Source organism: Rhamphochromis sp. 'chilingali', assembly GCF_963969265.1.
Source record: "Rhamphochromis sp. 'chilingali' genome assembly, chromosome: 1".
Classification (NCBI taxonomy): domain Eukaryota; kingdom Metazoa; phylum Chordata; class Actinopteri; order Cichliformes; family Cichlidae; genus Rhamphochromis; species Rhamphochromis sp. 'chilingali'.
In genome coordinates, this window is record NC_137929.1 from 72,023,228 (window position 1) to 72,043,042 (window position 19,815).

General features: G+C 42.2%; 2 protein-coding genes across 2 annotated transcripts in view; one reads left to right on the plus strand and one right to left on the minus strand.

The window, feature by feature from the left end:
- Positions 1-19,815, plus strand: part of LOC308396731 (uncharacterized protein) — a 525,219-nt gene that overhangs the window by 118,694 nt on the left and 386,710 nt on the right. The window lies entirely within an intron of this gene.
- Positions 1,025-10,736, minus strand: LOC308396375 (uncharacterized protein). The gene is made up of 2 exons (XM_080881623.1): positions 10,650-10,736; positions 1,025-3,242 (listed from the first exon to the last, which is right to left on the minus strand). Exon 2 carries the CDS (start codon positions 3,230-3,232, stop codon positions 1,607-1,609), a length of 1,626 nt encoding a protein of 541 aa, XP_080737749.1. The 5' UTR covers positions 3,233-3,242; positions 10,650-10,736; the 3' UTR covers positions 1,025-1,606.

Consider the following 19,815-nt stretch of genomic DNA (forward strand, 5'->3'; position numbering starts at 1 on the left):
TATACTATTGCTAATATATATTGTAATATATCTATATCACTAAAGCACTTCTGGATGGATGCAAACTGCATTTCGTTGCCCTGTACCTGTGCATGTGCAATGACAATAAAGTTGAATTCTATTCTATTCTATTCTAAAAGTACAAGCATGCATTACACACAGTGAGAAAATAAAACTTTTTTGTTTCCAAACTTATTTCCAACAAACTTTATTTGTAATCAAGAGATTAAAAAGGAACACATTCAGGTTACTTTATTTGAAGCTGTCAGTATAAAGCCAGTCTGCATTAAGTTAGCAATTCTAACTGCACAAATAAGCACAATACAACACAATGAAGGAAACGTCAGCTTGTTAGCCCATTTAACAATTAGAGTGAGCGATTTTCTGTCTTTTTTACAGATAAATATCCAAATCATGACACCAATGAAAATGAGAAAACAGACTCCAGAAAATTTACCTCAAACATAACAAATGCTCTTGCCCCTTTTTCTTTTTTTACACACAGTCACAGTCTGTCTCCCAGTTCAGTTTTCAGTCAATCATTGTTCCAACATATATTAGATTATAATACTCAACACATTCCACTGTCTGACCCCTAATGAATGTGACCTTTTGGACATTAAAAATCGAGGCGCTCGTGCTTCTTATATTAAATCCTCCATTAGGAACCTTGGTGTTACCTTTGACCCAGCTCTGGACACACACGTTAAATCTTTGGTTCGCTCTTGTTTTTACCATTGAAGAAATATCACTGAGTCCCATTGTGTCACGCTCTGAACTGGAAATGATTCTTCATGCTTTTGTTTCATCTCGCTTAGACTATTGTGATTCCTTCTTTACTTGCTTAAGTAACGCCTCCCTGGAACGACTGCAGGGTGTTCAGAATGCTGCTGCCAGGCTTCTGACAAAGCATCACAAACACCCCCATGCCACGCCCCTGCTGATTCAGCTGCACTGGCTCCCTGTCAAGTTCAGGGTCCAATTTAAGATCATAATCATGACCTATAGGGCCCTGCACAGTGTAGCTCCAACTTACTTAAGTGATCTTCTCCTTTCTTATCACCCCAGCAGGTCCCTGAGGTCTTGTGTCCAGGGGTTGCTGGTTGTCCCGCTTACAAGGTTAAAAACAGAAGGTGACAGAGCGTTTGTATCAGCGGCTGCCAGACTCTGGAGCTCGCTCCCTTTGAGTTTGAGATCTGTGGACTCAGTCGTGTCTTTTAAAAAGCAGTTAAAAACGTATCTGTTTAAACTGCTTTTGGTTGATTTTGTTTGAGATTTTTCTGCCTCTGTAAAGCACTTTGTGATTTTATCTTGAAAGGTGCTATATAAATAACATTTTACTTTACTTACTTACATGAGTATGTTTTCTAAATTCAGTGATGACGTCTTTTGAGACAGGACTCATCAGAACATTTAGCATAATGGTCAAAGTCTGGGTTGTAGCTGCTCTCATCATCCTGAGGCCAATTACCAATGACAGAGTAAACTGATATGTTTAATTGATAACTGATTAAATCTGCAAGTGAAACATTTCCATATGCAATTTTTACAGAACTACTGTATTTTCTGTAAAACCATGAGAATGTCTCGTGATTTGAGTTAAATTCTACATATCTGTCTGATGGGTTTTCATCTTGTTCCACAAGGTTTGCCCAAATTTTTTCATAACTGCAGGTATGTACTGCAGAGCTCCTCTGGTACCTTCATCCACTCTGCTTCTCATCTCCTCCAGTTTCTGGACCTTCTCTGTGTCTCCTTTCTCCTTCATCTTCTCACTTAATAACTCTAAGTGTACAATAGTGGACAGAGAAAAAACATTCAGAGCGATTTCCTCCAGTCTGAGAAGATGTTGGTAGGACTCCTCCAGCCACTGAGACTTCTCTGCTGTCAGCTGGTTCATTTCCTTTTCTAGATTTTCCAAAAGGCTGGACTTGTCCTCACTTTCTGTCTTGTTCTTGTCATACTTGTTTTTCGTTTCTTCATCAGTCTTTTTGACACGACGTGTCTTGGTTACATAGATCTTCCTTTCTTTCACATGATCTGATGCAGGACACTTGTTGGTACAAACAGTGCAGCGGCCTCCTTTCATGACCTCACAGTGTTTGGGATACCAGGCCATTGTGCATCCAGGATAGTGACAGTTCTCCTCACAGACTTTACAGCTGACAGCTCCTGCATACCCAGCCAACAAGCACCACCACCCAACCTCGATATCTTCTCTAACTTTGGAGACCTCATCAATTTCTATAGTGAACTGCTTATTTGTCTTCATCTTTTCTTCGTGTTTCTTCAGAGCCTCTTGAGTCTGTTTTATTTCTGTCTGTTTTAATTCAATAAAATCTATTCTTTCTTGCAGGTTTTGAATGCAGGCTGTCAATCTGATTCGTTCATTTAACACTTCAACAGTTGTCATCAGTTTCTGAGGTTCAATATTTTCCAGGAATTCTGAGAATTCACTCATTCCTCCCTCTGATACTCTCCATGCGTTATGCAAACCCAGCTTTTCTTTCTTTTTTCTCTCTTTTTCCTGTTGGTTATTGAACAGGAAGCAAACTGGCTCATCCTCTATTCTGGCACATTTTATTTTTGCAGCTTCAAGAGCTTCAAGAGCATTTTCAGGTGTTACACCATCTGAGTGTGTGATCAGGGCCACAATGTTTTTCTCCAGGTTTTTTCCAAACAGAGAAATGACTGAATCAAAGATGTACCTCAATCGATCACTCAGTCGATTATCACTCGCCTTCATCACCAGACCCACTGCATGAACTTCATGGACTCCGTCATCTGATCGAAACAAGTCCAATAATCTTTCACTAACAATGACATCATGCTCAGTCCCTCTGGTGTCTCCATATCCAGGCGTGTCGATGATGGTCAGAGAGTAGGGCAGAGTTTCATCTTCAAAACCAAAGATCTCGTACACGATCACATCTGATGTCTGACTTTCTGATTGACTTTTCTTCTCCTCCTCTACGATCTTAAACCAGACTTCATCCTCCCACTTCACTCCCATCGTGTAGTTGACCAAAGCATTGATCAGAGTAGATTTTCCTGCTCCTGTTTCACCCACAAGTAAGATGGTTTTATTTGTCTTTTTTTGATTTTTTTCACCAACAGTCATTTTTGTCAGCGTTCCAAACATTTTTTTCTTTGGGTTTAGCTTGTAAACAGGAGGAGGTCCTGAACTGATAAGAACACTTTTGAGGATGGTGTTCTTGTATTTTGAAGACATATCCCTGGTCCTGAGAAGCAAAAATAAAAATTTGTTAAGTTTCGGTTTTTTGCCATACATTTAAGATAAGTAGGCATGTTTCAACATACAGACACATAAATCATAAATGCCAACCCAGTTTTGCAACCTGTTAACCCTTTAAACCCGGTCGGAGTGGGCACGCTCTGTTTTGCGTAACTATTTCTAAATCCCGGTAGCACTGCAACCACGTGAGCTAGCGCAATAATTTTTTTGCATATGAAACCGGAGGAGTTGTACTTACATCTTAGCTTGTCCTCGATCACAGTTTCCTTCCACATAAAGCTTTGCAAAAACTGCATAAAAAGCACTTGCAGCAACTAAAACATAATATTCCAGAAACACGCTTTGCCGATCCGATCAGCTGTTTGTAACACTTCCTACATCCATCAGCGCGAACTATCGCATGTCCGCCGTGACCTGCCCGAAACCGGAAGTGACGTCATGTCGTGGAAAATTTCGCTTTTTGCCTTCAGGGCCTTATGAGCCTACACTGGTGTTTTTAAAAGTCAAGTTTGACTTCATGCTTTTCTGTGTCGTTTCTGGGATGCTTAGGACTCATATTGCACTGCTGGAAATAATTTATTTTGATGCACATGCTGGGTTGGTTTTTTTTGCAAATTTGCATCACACTGATCCATGCTGCTCAATTCACATCAGCTCACACACACTTTCTACCTGCAGAGGAAACACAAATCATTCATGTGCACATCAACTGAAATCCTCCTTTCCATCATGTGTGCTGTCCAAATATCAGCAAATAGCAGAGTTAAAGATGCTAAGATTTTCGCTGTGAGTGACCAAGAGAGACAATTAGAATTGAGTATATCAGACGGACAGCTAAGGTCAAACACTTTGGACAGAGAGAGAGAGACATCTGGGCTTTGACTTAAATCATGACTGTTTATTAACAGAAATCAATAACTGTTATTTGGCATTATTATATATAAATTATTAGATTATAATATTATTTTATGCCATGTTAGACCCCTAATTAAAGATTGTGAATTATTATGTAGTTTTAGTTTGCATTATTCTCCTGAATTAGAAGAAGGTGGTAACTATTGCATTTGTTAAACTGATTTGCATTACATTAAACTGCTGATTTATTGTGTATGAATGATATTGTTTTATGATGCATTATACTGCTGAGTTATAAGAAATACTGTTTGCAGAAAGTCATCGCCTTATTTGTCTGATTAGAAGAGAACATGCTGGAGTTTTCTGCCCCATCTCAGCAGGAGCAGATAAACAGGGAGCCAAGGTCGTAGCTTAGGCGCTGTGTGAGAGAAAGCATGTGAATGTTTAGGCTTTTTATATTAAGGTGGAGGCACCAGAGGCTATAAAAGTTTGATCAATGCTCCACCATTTAGAGATCTGATGCTGTCTGCATACAGTGTCCATCTCCCACGCGTGTGATCATTAAAATCATTGTTTGACTCAACCCGGCCGGACCAGTGTTGTTATTGTGGTTTTTCCTCTTGTCTCCATCCCCAATATTTGAATCTGTAACAAACTATACCATTTTTTTTATATCAACACCTTTTTAAACATATTTTAAAAATTATACTCTGATAGCAAGCCACACATGGTAAGCTCTTCACCTCACCACTAGTTGCTTCACTTTAGTTTACTTTGCAGTCACTACTTTAAATATATTTTACTAATTGTCTAATATGTTTCTTTATTCATTTTTTTTCATCATGTGTTGATATCTGTGATGCTGATGTGTGAGATTTGCTGTGTGCACTCCATATATGGAGTTATTTTAGTTGATTTTATGAGTTTAGTTTATATCAACACTGCAAAGTCAAAGTTCTGTTTTATGTTATACACCTTTCTTTGTTTGAGTTACCTGGGGCGTGGCTTCTCCTTCCCAGTTGGCAAAAGGTGTGGCAAAGGGCTTGGGGATCGGAACTACTGCCGACAACCTCGTTGGACTAAACCACATCCTTCATTGCCTGGAGGGTGTTTGGAGTTTGTTAAATTGTTTTGTGTTAGTTGGTTATATGGCAGCCATTTTGTTTCCCTCATGTGTCATTTTAGCAGGTCAGTTTGTCTTGTGTTTGTTTGAGGTTTTGTTAGTTGTTATTTGGAGTTTAGTTTATTTAGTTGACCTATTTTATTGGTCTGCCTGTTTAAGTTTTGGCTTTGTTAATTATTATTCCTATTTTTGGGTCATAAAACCCCAGTTTTGAATTAAACACCTGCGTCTTCTATGTCTTACTGCTTGGTCTCTGACAATTACGTTCATCAGTGTTTTATTTATTTGTAACATGTTTCCTCTATCTCAACATCTGACCTCGTCTGTTGACATACCTGCTAACTGATAAGTAATTATCTGTTAATGTTCTGAGTAATTAACAGACAGATTCACATTTCATATGATATTTTTGGTTGTTCTAATTAAGTCAGAATAACAAGTGCAACAACCTTTACGTTACTATTATGCAAAACTGGCAGTCATAGTTGCTTCCTGTTTAAGCAGATTCAACAAAAAAGGGATTTTGATGCCAAAAGAAGCCAACATGTTTAATTCAGTTTTTTACTACATCTATAAATCCACCTGCACTGTAATTATAAAGATGCCCAACCTCCAAGAGCTTTTAGAGGTCAGACACTATGACACATCTGTTTGACCATCACCAATTAATCTGACGGCAGTTACTGTGGAACAGCAGCGAGTTCAGGCTGCAGTCAGCGTGGCAGTGAGCAGGAGAGCAGCAGCACCTCTCCACAGACTGATGGAGACAGGGAATCACTATGGATTTAAATGATGATCAGTGTTTACTGCCAAGCAGCTGAGCTGTGTCAATGGAATTTGTGCAACTGTTTGATAATAATCTACCTGAAACTGATGATATTGAATGGCATGTGGCCTCCTTCAATTCGCAGTGTCTAAGAATTTGAGCTCTGTGTGGTGGCTGTAGCTCAGGTGGCAGAGCAGGTCAGCCACTAATCAGAAGGTCGGTGGTTCGATCCCAGGCTGCCTCCTGGCTGCATGCCGAATATCCTTGGGCAAGATACTAACCCCGTGTTTGCCTACTGGTGGTGGTCAGAGGGCCCGGTGGCTCCAGTGTCCGGCCCCAGGGCAGCTGTGGCTACAATGTAGCTGCCATCACCAGTGTGTGAATGACTGGATATAGTGCTGCTTTGGGGTCCTTAGGGACTAGAAAAGCGCTACAAATGCAGGCCATTTACCATAAAGTGGCTCCTCTTAAAACTAGAAAGGCAGCACTATTAAATCCCCACCCTGGATCACAGAAGCTATCTGCAGCTTTACGTGATTTTGCCATAAAACTGAGCGCCTGTGAAAAGCCACAAAACTTGAGGTTCATAAGCTCCACTTATAATGACATAGTGAAAGACACGAGAGCCACTTGTTTCTAGGGGTGGGTTTTGATTATCGATTTATCTATTAAAATCGATTCTAGCTTGGATTCTGCACAAAGACGTAAACACAAAGTGCAGACCTGCGGATCAGAATCAGTGAGATGTCGCCTCTCTCACCCGACAGCACGGACACGGTCGGGGCTGAAAGCCCACAGCTCGCTGACTCTGATCTGTCGGCGGGTCGAGCTTTGTGTTCACACCCTGATTTGCGCTGATTCTAAAGCTGTTAGTTTTATCTCTCTCCAAACAATATTGACTGAACCAGCAGCAAAAGAAGATCCAAACTACGCTTCACATAAACATCGTCATGAATTCACTCTGACTTTTGCTGTTTTGCTTCCACCACAATAAAAAGTGTACTTCAAGAACAGTTTCCTGTCTAAAAATCTGTTTTCTGCATTATCCGCTTGCTTGTTACGCACAAGTCTACCGTTGTTTACAGCGCTGTCGGGCCCTGTTTTTTTTTCCTTTTACTTACTTTCAAAAAGAAAGCCTCATTTCTGCTGTTCAATAGGCTTGTAAACAAATTTTAACTTTTTAAAATTATGCAAATTGGAAAACGCTTAGCCAAAACCTCTGTAACTTGGCTCTGCTTCACTTCAGCAGCATCAGGTAATGTTCACGTGTTGATTAATGGTTTTCTTTCGTTTTTGATCTACTGCAGAATATTTTTACAAATCCCAGGCCAGGAAAATCACCTTCATGATTTTCTGTGTTTTATCCTCAGTTATTTTGACACAAAGGCCTCTGCTGTGATGCTCACACCTCTGATAAAGTCTCGCAAGTGTAGAGATGGGTATTGTTTAGGTTTTATCTGATACCATCCGATGCCAAACCGGTACTTTTGAAACGATGCTCGAACCGGTGCTTAAAGAATGGAGAACACACACTTTGTCCAAAAACCTCTCATGTTTAGCTGTTTTTTTTTAAAAAGATAACCAGTGGCAGTCCTAGCCTGTTTGTCGTCCCGGGCGAACACTCCCTCTGGCACCCCCCCAAATCGAGGATCGCCACAACATAACCTAACAGACCTACACCTTAGTTCACAGATGCACTTTGTCGAGGGTTTATTTCTGGGATTTCACACAACCCAGGATTCAAATCATGAATCCATGATGGGCTTGGATTTACATCATTATGAATGAAATGTGCTCTACTTGGAAGCAGCCGGCCCCGCCCCTTTCGACGGGTTGTGTGAGACTTTAAATCATCAAACTGTAAATTATACATTTTAAATTGTTATTGATCCTTTACCCCGAGTCCTAAAGTGTAGATTTATTATATTACTCTTCTTATATTTATTGTTTGTTTACTTGCACCGCTGTAACTGGAGCCTCGCCATCTCGTCTCTCTATATACTGGACTGTATGTAGCGGAGATGACAATAAATGATGTCAATGTCAATAAACTTTACTTTGACTTAAGCAGGGCGCAGGCGCACCGAGGGCTCTCGCGCTCACTTTATAGAATTTCGAAAAAACATCGGTGCAGATTATAAGTCTGTATCATGATGTCTGGTGTTTTCGTGTTTGTTGTTTTGTTTTTATTTTGTTTTATTTTGCGAGTTGGTTATTAGATGCTGCTCCAGCCGGTCAGAGAATCCTCGCCACCCCGCCCTCTCCTCCCTGGGCGCACCTCGCTAACAGAGGGCGCCCTTACTCCCAGCAAAAGGCAATAGAAAAGCGATCGGTGCATATGCCATTCCTAATATGCGCTGGCTGATGTCGGGGCAGCATGAGTACGAGCAATCTTTTTTCTTCTTTTTTTTTGCCGATGCACGTGATGCCGCCCCGGGCAACTGCCCGTGTCGCCCGTATCAAAAAGCACTACTGAAGATAACAATGTTAGCCTTTTCTGCAGCTATGGGGCATATATGGTATCACTCTTGGCTGGAAGCAGTGCTTAAACAATGGAAAAAACACAAACTTTGTCCAAAAACCTCTCATGTTTAACTGTTTTCCACTTTTTCTTTGGTCATTTTAGCCTTTTTGGCCAGGGTGAAGGGAGCATCTGCCATCAAACAAGAAGACAGCCGCATGTAGCTATGATGATGTTTGCTAGTTCACCTTACATGCATTAATGTAATAACGTGGTTAGCCTACTCAACGTAAATTACACACGAACAACATTAAGCTACTCACGCAGAGAAGAACGGCTGCTGCTGCATCATCATCCTCATCATTTCTGCTACACTGGCAGGGCTAGGGGCCAGGACTCTCCTCTTCGGGTTTTTGGGGGATGTTGCTAACTCCGATAACAGGCACCACACCCGCAGTAGATGTGCTCGGTGTGAGGTCTCGCAGCAAGCTATCAAATACGGCGCATTTCTCGGCTTTTAACAAAACGCTATGCGTCGCCAGGTGTTTCATCGGATTCGAGGTGTTACCTCCTTTGACAGCATCACAGTATCAGCTTAAAGCACTTGTTGCTGCTGAGTTTGCATCTTTTGCTGTGAAGTACAGCCAGACTTTGACCGCTTCGCCTTGGACATTTTTAATCTGTAGCTCTGCTCTAAAAGAACGTACGTACCTGGCCCCGCCTACTATCCTCGGAAACGTAAAATGATTGGCTAGAATCTAAAGAGTATGACAACTCAGGACAAAAAAGCACCGAAATGTGCGCTGCTTTTCGGTCTGGTTACTACCGTTTATGTCAGAACCGGTGTGCCAGATCAACTGGTGTTTAGATCAACTGGCGTTAGTCAAACAGATGTGTGGCAGTCTTGCGTTTCAGGAGCTGCTACCGACAAACCAGCAAAAAAAACGCCAAATGTGTCACCTGTGACACTTGTGAGGTTATCTCAAACACACTCCGTCAGTCTTGATGCTGTTGAACAACTAAATGTTTAAAAATGTCGCAAGTTTACCTGGTGATATCCTCATGCGCTACGCGATCGCGAAAACAGCAAACAATTAATACCACGCCGATGTTGTTCACAGGACAGCAAGAGTAAACGATCGGGAGACTCTTATCGTCGTTATCGTTCCCCTCGCACGTTTTATTTCTCCGGTTTCAGCGTTTTTTCTTCACAACTACAGCGAGCAGTTTACTTTGTGTGTACTAACCCCCACCCGAAACATAACCACAGACAGCAGAGTTCTTATACTTTTGTAATTTCTAATTAGCTTTTATTTGCATTTCTTTTTCACTTTGTGTTTTCAATTCTGTTTAATTTCGGTTAGTTTGCTTAGATTTTATTTTTTATTTATTATGTATTCAGGTCTATGTCAGAGGCTAGACTGATTTAGATTAATGCAGATTTTATAATAAAAACACTGACCTCTTTGAAAGCAGTGACTCACAGTCTTGGAGAAATCCAACATCTAAATAAATGTGTCTATCAAAGAATAATAAGGCAGGTTTTTCATTTTTATTGGTTTTTTTCAATGTTTTTTTTTTAACCAAACTAAAAAGCACTAGCAGGATATTTCCTGTAAAATGTTATTTAGGTTTTGAATTTTCCAAAATCATTTCATTGATCATTATCAACAATTTAGTTTTAATTTTTTTGTGCAGTTTTTTCTTGTATTTTAACTTGTTTTTTCAGATCTAGTTTTACTTCTGAGTTTAGTTTTAGTGAACAACAATAACTTTTGTGTGTTTTGTAACACTTCTTCCTGTTGTTCCTCAGCAGTTTGTGGCACAGTATTTTTAAGACCAACATGTTGAACCTATATCTAACACACCTCTATACAAAATATTCATTTATAAAATCTGCTCTCCGTCTCCTGCTGTCCCTGTAAATAAAAACACCCGAAGCTCAGAGTGTCTCCGGTCCAGCTCAGGACACATTCAGTGTGTTTGGTCTGATTCCCGGACTCTGATGATACACACAGAGAGAAAATGGCGGACACACTCAGCCTCGTCGGAAAACACACTGACTTTAACGGAGAGACCGGAAATACAAACACACACAGTTTGTTGTGTGAAGAAATCCAACATGAGCTGAACAAACAGTAAAGTTCCTAAAGACAAACTGTTAAAGGAGGAAACAAAGCAAACTTACAGTTTCTTCACACCAACAACAAGCGCCACTCCACGAAGCTCAGGAAAGTGAAAGTAAACTTTGAGCCTAATGCGGCGTTTGAGGAGACTCGGGAGCATCGAAACACTGTGTGCTGTGTTCACGTAAACCTCGGAAATTCCCAAACCTCTGGCAGGTCGTGATTTATTCCTGTTGATTTTCCTATTTGAAACACAAACATCCGTCATCACTTTGTTGTTCTTCCTGCAGCGTTTAAATAGTTCAGTACTAAACTGATGTTTCTTCAAAGCTCATTTCAACCTGTTGAAGTCATGAATGAAAGTGCAGACTGAGTGTGAGAGCGAAAGTGTAAAGTAAAGTGTAAGTGTAAAGTGTGCGTGTTAGTCCCCATAGGGAAATAGTTCCTCTGCATTTAACCCATTCACCCAGTGAAGCCGTGGGCAGCCACCAATGCAGCGCCCGGGGAGCAGTGTGTAGGGACGGTACCTTGCTCAGGGTTACCTTTTCAATTCAATTTCAATTCAATTTTATTTATATAGTGCCAAATCACAACAAAAGTCGCCTCAAGGCGCTTCTACCTCAGGGTAGCCGTTCAGTGGAGTCGAACCCACGACCTTCCGATCATGGGGCCACCATTCTACCTACTGAGCTATCAGGTGATTGCATGGGGGTGTGGTCACATGTTATTTACCTGATGCTGGCGTTCTCAACGGGGAAGTCGAGTCAGCGGGTTTTTACACGTCATTTGACGTCACCTTTCAGTCCTGTTCTCAAATGATAAAAGTTCATAGATGCGCTATTTGCTTTGAATAAAAGCGGAAAAATTGTTGTTTTCCTTTTGAAATAAATACACATACACAAGTGGGGCTCAGTTTGGCTTATTGCAGACGAGTCACAGCTCAAACCAACTCAGCCGGCAGCAGCTTTATTTGTGGATTGAAGTCGCAACACTGACAGTGGATCACATGATGTTTGAGGTGTGTCATGTGACACGTTCAGTATTGTCACACATGTCTAGATTGTCCCTGATATCATAACTGCTCAAACACTGATGATTATATTTGAAGAATTATTCCTGATGGCAGCAAAGTTTGAATGGAGCTCTCTGTCTGTGCTGATTTGTCGCCCTCTGGAGGTCAAAGCACAAACTGCATGATGTCACTGTAACCACCACAGAGACAGGAAGTGTTTTTATGACTGAAACACTGAAATAATGCTATTGGCTGTCGTTAGGCTCACTGACAGCAGTGCTGATGTGTTCATGTCAAACACTGGCTCAGGTCAGACTCCTTCATCCTTCTCCAGCGTGAGGCCGCCCTCAGACCCACAGGAGCTCTGACCTTTGACCTCCTGTACACAACCTGCTTCATTAGCAGCTCGTTCTCTAAACTCCATTCATAACTCAAATATATTTCAGATTTCTGAGCTCTGCTTTGAATCTGTGCCAGCTGACATCACAAAGTCCTCATAAGACTGGACACAAGAAATAATCCTGACTGACTTTATTTAAGACTCAGAACATGAGACAAAGTTCAGCCAGCAGCACTGAGACCTGATCCTGAACCCTGAAGCCCTACAACTCATTTCAGCACCACCTGAAAACAAAATTCTACGTTTGTGAGCCGGTGTGAGAAAATCCAACGACACAAACTGCGAATCCAGGCTGTGCACAAAAACAGCCACACAAGGACACGTTTAAGGACCAGTGGACTGTCAAGGTACAAATATTGAGGAAGGCGAGTACAAACAACCATGGTCCAGAAGATCTTGGTCAAACAATTGATTTTAATGAATACACGCGTGGGAAGACCAGTCTGTACGCAGACAGGAATTGATCTTCGACTTAATCAAAGCATACACAGATTTTTATAGCATCAGGGTTTGAACTAACGACGCCCCTTCATACGTCACAGACAGAATATATACATGCGTCAAATCAAAACCACAATGACTTTTAGCACGGTTTAAAAGAACATCGTCTTCTATTTTCATCTGAAACACGAGCCTCACATCCTGCCAGACGCTGTTCCCCTTTCTTGCAGAGACAACAAGAAACGGTTCCTCTTTTACCGTTGCGAGTAAACATAACTAACCTCTCACCTATAAATGATTCTAACTAATGTGTGTGTGTATGTGTTGACCTTACATGCTCTCTCATCTCACCCGTTGCACTTCTGACCTTTTACCAGACCAGAGGCTCATCCTTATGTGTAATAACCTAACTGAAACTATATGTACTATGTTGAATAAATGTTTTAATCAAGTACCTCTACTAAAAGCTTAATAAAAGAATATAAAAGTATAACAGACAATTTGAATAACCTAGTAATTCAAATAGCCTCGTCTAACCTGCTCCTCAGAATAACTTAGACTCTGCTTTCACTTCTGCTTTCTCTTCTGCAAACTCTCTGCAACTTAGTCTTTCTGAAAGACACACACTGTTTAAACCTCTGAATACAATATCAATGCTGCAGATTATATTATTAATGCAATGGTAATGATGATGATTATTTAACAATAGCAGTAAAATAATTTCCCTACTCCACAGGACATTCCAGCATCACGTCTGTTAGCTGGACGTCTTAAATGAAACGATAGACGTGGATCCATCTCAGCAAGCAGCTTCTTCCCCCATGGATGTCCACGAGCATCAGTCCAGCTGCTTTAGCCTCAGGACCCAGCAGAAGGTGGAAGAGGAGGAGGATGAATCAGTGTGTGATGCCCTGTGATATTGAATCCCAAGAGGACACAAAGCAAAAGAAAATCAAGCGCTTCCTAAAATCAGCATCTGATCACAAGCCTGCACAGGCCAATCACAGCTGGAAGTTTCCTGGATTTGATCTGGATGCGCAGCACTATTTCAGAGAAAGTACAAGAGCAGTAAAAAATTAAGAGGAAAAAACGAGTGAAAGAAGCCATCTATGTCCACTGTGAGCGACCATCTTTGAACAGAGGCGGGGCTTACGACACCAACTCTCTGCCATCTATAATCCAGTTTTGAGATCCTCCCCAGACGCCTTAACGCCCACTCACATCCTGGGCCATCTGACCTCAGGAATTCGCATGATAAGGTGGGGCCAGGTTTCACAATGAACACACCCGAAACTCTGGCTGATTGGGACCCACACCCAGTTTCACACCTTGGCTCAGGTGATTAGAGGATCATCAGGGGGTCCTTTTGTTCCTCGGTGGGGGGACACTCCCACTAGGTTTATATCTGGGACTCTCCACCATTTGACCTTAGAACTGAAGAAGCTTCTCGGATGAGAGGTGAAACATCTTCAAGTAACTTAAAGAAGTCCAGACGCTTTTCTTTGCAAGCTCCTTTGACTAAGAGAAAAAAGTAGAATAGAATAAGATAAACAGAATGACATAATGTAATAGTAGAAATAAATACTTTGTTCTCCTCTGCAGGTCATCAAATGCACCACAGAAGTTTGTATTTGCACAGCCTGTATATGTTTGATGGCTTTATTATTCTCTGTTCAAAGACAATAACTGTGGAAAATGTCTCATGTAGCATCAGCTTCATTTAAAATGACTGCAAACATTCAGAGAAAATGTGCTGCTGTTTGTCCTACATTTCAACACTGAATGAACCCTGAAAACGTGATGGCAGCTGGCAGATTGGAGTTCACATGAAATATCGGCTGTATGAAGACTGGAAAATATAGATGATACAAATATGCAGCCAAACATTTGTGGACATGAATAAACTCTCTGATCCAAAAAGCAGGAAGTGACACAGCTAGAAAATGAAAGAGTGTAACAGCTGAAGTCAAATGTAATGCAGAGTTGAATCTGCACTTGGATCCATGTGTGAAAGGTCCACATGTAGGGATCACATGAGTCCTGATGTCTGTCAGCCCAGCTTGATAACTCCATCTACTGTGGCTACATATACTGGGCTGGTAGCTCCATAGTGTTGGAAAGAAACTATTAAATGTGCAAATTTAAACTCATTGTCTCTTCTAACACAGGAGCCATGTTGAGTTTAGATCACAGCCGACCACCAGCAGTCTGAAATGGGAGGAAGCCCACTGACAGCCAGCAGGTCTAAACAGGAACGCAGCCATTTGTATGCAATGATGTGGCTGCAGCTGACACAGGATTGGTTCAAACTAAACACCAGACGCATTTCACAGAGTTCACAAATAAACTCACGTTTTTATCTTTGAAGATCATCATCAAGTAGAATTGATGGTCCAGTAGAAACAGCAGGAGGTTTGTGCCCTTCTGATGCAGCAGAAACAGGATTTGGAGGAAGATGTTAACAGATCAGAAAGAATTGTACACTGAATCAATGCAAGTCTTTCTAGATAGACAGATCTTTAATAATCCCTCAGGTAGGTTCCTCTGGGACAGTCACAGATAGAGACGCCAATTCTGACGTCCTTTGAAAGTTTGAATCTTCATCACTCGTGTTAGGGGTTGAACAGTTATCAAACACTCAGGTGAAGAAATGACACTCAGACAGTTCAACAGTTAACGTGCACGGGTGAGAGCCCAACAAGACTTATACACCTCACACTTGTCTTGCATTTTTATTTATACACTCAGTATAGTGATGTCACATGGCAAAGCAAAGATAAAACAGGAACTTAGCTGCACGCTCTTCACTCGTGGGGAGAGAACATGCAGTTTCTGGAACTTAATCTAACAATAACAGCTTGTTTTCACAACTCATTGTGGTGTTGTGATGTGACTGTTCAGAGAGTTCATGATAGAAAGACGTTTGCATAAGCAGAAATAGTAAACACTTATCAGTACAACTCATTGTGGTGTTGTGATGTGACTGTTCAGAGTGTTCATGATAGAAAGACGTTTGTATAAGCAGAAACAGCTAACAGATCATCTGCAGAGGTTTATTTGAAGAGTTTCAGTCAGGTTTCAGAGCTCATCACAGCACAGAAACAGCTTTAGTGAAGGTTACAAATGATCTTCTTATGGCCTCTGACAGTGGACTCATCTCTGTGCTTGTCCTGCTAGACCTCAGTGCAGCGTTCGATACTGTCGACCATAATATCCTATTAGAGCGATTAGAACGTGCTGTAGGTATTACAGGTACTGTGCTGCAGTGGTTTGTATCATATCTATCTAATAGACTCCAGTTTGTGCATGTAAATGGAGAGTCCTCTTCACACACTGAGGTTAATTATGGAGTTCCACAGGGTTCAGTGCTAGGACCAATTCTGTTTACATTATACATGCTTCCCTTAGGCAGTATCATTAGAAGACATAGCATACATTTTCACTGCTATGCAGATGACACCCAGCTCTATCTGTCCATGAAGCCAGATAACACACACCAATTAGTTAAACTGCAGGAATGTCTTAAAGACATAAAGACCTGGATGGCCGCTAACTCTCTGCTTCTTAATTCAGATAAAACTGAGGTTATTGTACTCGGCCCTGAAAATCTTAGAAATATGGTATCTAACCAGATTCTTACTCTGGATGGCATTACCTTGGCCTCCAGTAACGCTGTGAGGAACCTTGGAGTCATTTTTGACCAGGACATGTCCTTCAACGCACATATTAAACAAATATGTAAGACTGCTTTCTTCCATTTGCGCAACATCTCTAAAATTAGAAATATCCTGTCTCAGAGTGACGCTGAAAAACTAGTTCATGCATTTATTACTTCCAGGCTGGACGACTGTAATTCATTATTATCAGGATGTCCAAAAAACTCGATGAAAAGCCTTCAGCTGATCCAAAATGCTGCAGCAAGAGTCCTGACAGGGACTAGAAAGAGAGAGCAGATTTCTCCTGTTTTGGCTTCCCTTCATTGGCTTCCTGTTAAATCCAGAATTGAATTCAAAATCCTGCTCCTCACATACAAGGTCTTAAATAATCAGGCCCCATCTTATCTTAATGACCTTGTAGTACCATATCACCCTATTAGAGCGCTCCGCTCTCGCTCTGCAGGCCTACTTGTTGTTCCTAGAGTATTTAAAAGTAGAATGGGAGGCAGAGCCTTCAGTTTTCAGGCCCCTCTTCTGTGGAACCAGCTTCCAGTTTGGATTCAGGAGACAGACACTATCTCTACTTTTAAGATTAGGCTTCAAACTTTCCTTTTTGCTAAAGCATATAGTTAGGGCTGGACCAGGTGACCCTGAATCCTCCCTTAGTTATGCTGCAATAGATGTAGGCTGCCGGGGGATTCCCATGATGCATTGAGTTTTTCCTTTCCAGTCACCTTTCTCACTCACTATGTGTTGATAGGTTTGTAGCTTGAACCTATCCGCTGGAACGTTGAAGACAATATAAATTACACAGCAAAGCAAGACACAAGTAGGCAATGTTCTTCATGTTTCTCGTGCACGGGAGAGAACCAGACAAACGCCGTTCCTTCGCTTGACCCCAGTTGCTCTCGTCCGTTCTCCCGTACCACTGTTCTTTTATTGAGGTTACATGAATATGCATAGGTTCATTAACATATGACGTCTACATACACACAAAGAGTACTTTGCCTGTGTGTGTGTGTGTGTGTGTGTGTGTGTGTGTGTGTGTGTGTGTGTGTGTGTGTGTGTGTGTGTGTGTGTGATTTGTGTGAGGTCAAGATGTGACCTTGTGAAGACTCCCCAAAGCTGGTGCCAGGACGTCTAGGTCCATCTAACAAAAGGCTCTTATACTTAAACAGATATACGTGTGCTTGCTATACCATAAATCAAAGATAAACTCTCCTAGGGAGTATGTGGTTTATACCAAGGACACTCTAGAAGAACGGATGCACTCCCTAACACACAGAGCTGTTACTTTAGGATGAAACATTCTTTCAATCTACAAATGATTATACACCTCTAAGCATATATGGTTAAATATTTCTAAGCATAAATGACAATCAACAATACAAACTCTAACATTCCCCCCTTTTTGACCTTTATGCTAGAAAAGTTCCCAGTTATGAATACCTCATGTCTGACAGTTTCAATGCAAACATTGTTATACTCAGCATATGTCAAATCACCCTAAATTACCGAAAAAAATACACAGTTTAACAAATGTATTAGCGGTTACCCCATTCATTGATCTCATTGATCTCATCTCATGGCAAACTGCATCCTACGAGCAAACAAAGAAATTGTTAATTTAATAGTGGAAATAAGAAAGTAACATTTTCAAAAACATCTCAGCTTGGTGGTGCTTCCTCCGGGTGTGCACATCACATGTCTCTCTGCAGAGTGGTTTGAGTTCTGCAGGGCGTCATGAATGTCTCTTCCAGTTGTTTCGTTGTCCATAGGACCAGAGTCCAAATGTATGTAGAATAAACGTTCAAACATACCAGTTGGTTTTGTTGTTTGTCAACATGGGTCTCAGCTATCTCCAAAGCTGCAGACCTCTCAGCACTCTAGTTTTATGGCCTCCACCAACCCCCATCACCTCATTCAAGCCTTCGTCCTGTGAGGGGGATATTTATGACTCCTTAATTGTCCATACTCTGCAGAAAACACCTCTGTGGAAAGGGTGCAGGGTTCAGTTATCTTACTGCTGTTGTGATCCCAGCAGTCTTCGGGGTATCATCGTATTCACAGTACAGTGGTACAGCATTAGGTGATGTTCATAGGAAACTGCTGTCATCACCACCATAGCTTCTGGTTCCTGTGCTTTCCACAGAATCATGATGTCATCCTCGAACTCCCTCTGCGCTGTCGATGGAGCTTGGCACGCTCCCCTCATTCCTCGAGTTTTCATGTTCCAACGCATCTGAAGGTTTAAGGCAGAGCAGTTGTCTTCCTCAGCGTCAATATTGAATCTTTCATTTTATTTAAAATCTCCTGGAAGCTCAGTAGCACAGCTCTCTGTGTCATGTCTGCTGTGCTGAAGATGATCTCTGATCCTCCTGAAGTCTCTCTCCTGGCCTCAGCTCCCATCTTGTGGACGATCCTCTCAGGCACTCCTTCTCGTCATGCATAGTCCTGATTTTGGGCCTGCTGGATCTGTCTCAAAACACTCAGCTTCTCTGCCTTCCTCCTGGTTCAGCTGATTCAGCCGTCACGCCTCGCACTTGGTTGCCCTAGAGTTGGTCAGAGGCTGGAGGTTGAAGTGCGAGCTTACCCTACGGGGGCTCAATCAGCACTCCCCCCTCACCACTGAAACAACTAAGTGTGAGATTTCTCTATTGTGCTGTCTTGAGGGTGCTGGGGTTTCCTGGGACCTCGACCTCTTTGCAGTGGTAAGTGATAAATCCAGGAGGGTCTCTCCGCTCGGGCAGCACGGTGGCACGGTGGTTAGCACTGTTGCCTCACAGCAAGAAGGTCCTGAGTTCAATTCCACCATCAGGCCGGGGTCTTTCTGTGTGGAGTTTGCATGTTCTCCCCGTGTTTGCGTGGGTTCTCTCCGGGTACACACCGGCTCACTCCTTGGCGGCCGCTTATCGGGGCCTGGGGCCTGGGGCTCGCTCGGGCCCCTTCGGAGGTGGGGTGCCCCCGGCCTCTCGGCCTGGGGCTCGGTCACTCAGGCACAGCTGGGGGCCGGCGGAGCTCATGGGCGCGTCACTGCAACTCCCCCTGGCTTCTGCTCCGCGGCTGCTGGGTGAACCTTCATCTGGGACTCTCCTCAGCTCTTACTGGAACAGTGGCGCGGCTGCCCCTCTGTTGGTCCTCCATGGTCTCTTGTGTTCTGGGGGCCTCTGGATGTCTGGAGTTTTGATCTCCTCCATACCCGCTTCACACCCTGGAGGACGGGGCTGTGGCCCCCCCACACTCCCTAGCAGATCGTTACATGGAGAAACCTTTGGAATACAAGCGCGCTGATCCACACAGGTGTGCACACGGGTGTTCACTGCTTGTAGACTTAAATTACACCTTTCTTGGCTGCTACTTCGAAGCACATCTGTCCTGCGTGCTGCACAACAACATTGAATATTTAGTATTTACTGCTGTTTACACTTAGCTAGATTAATGCGATGGTGTTGTGTTTAGTATGTTGCTTTGTTTTTTTGTTTTTTTGCTTGTTTTCTATTCTCTCAACAGGTGATCCAGGAGATTTTTATTTTTTTTCTCCCCCCCTTTCTCACTGTCCCTCTCCCCTTCTGTTTTTCCTTTCCTTCCTCTTTCTTTCTCCCTTTCCTATCCCTCACTCATGTCTGTCCCGTCTGTAACATCTGAAAATAAAATATAATAAATAATAAAAACAAAGATCGACCAAATGGACCAATACGGCAATGCCACGATGATCCATT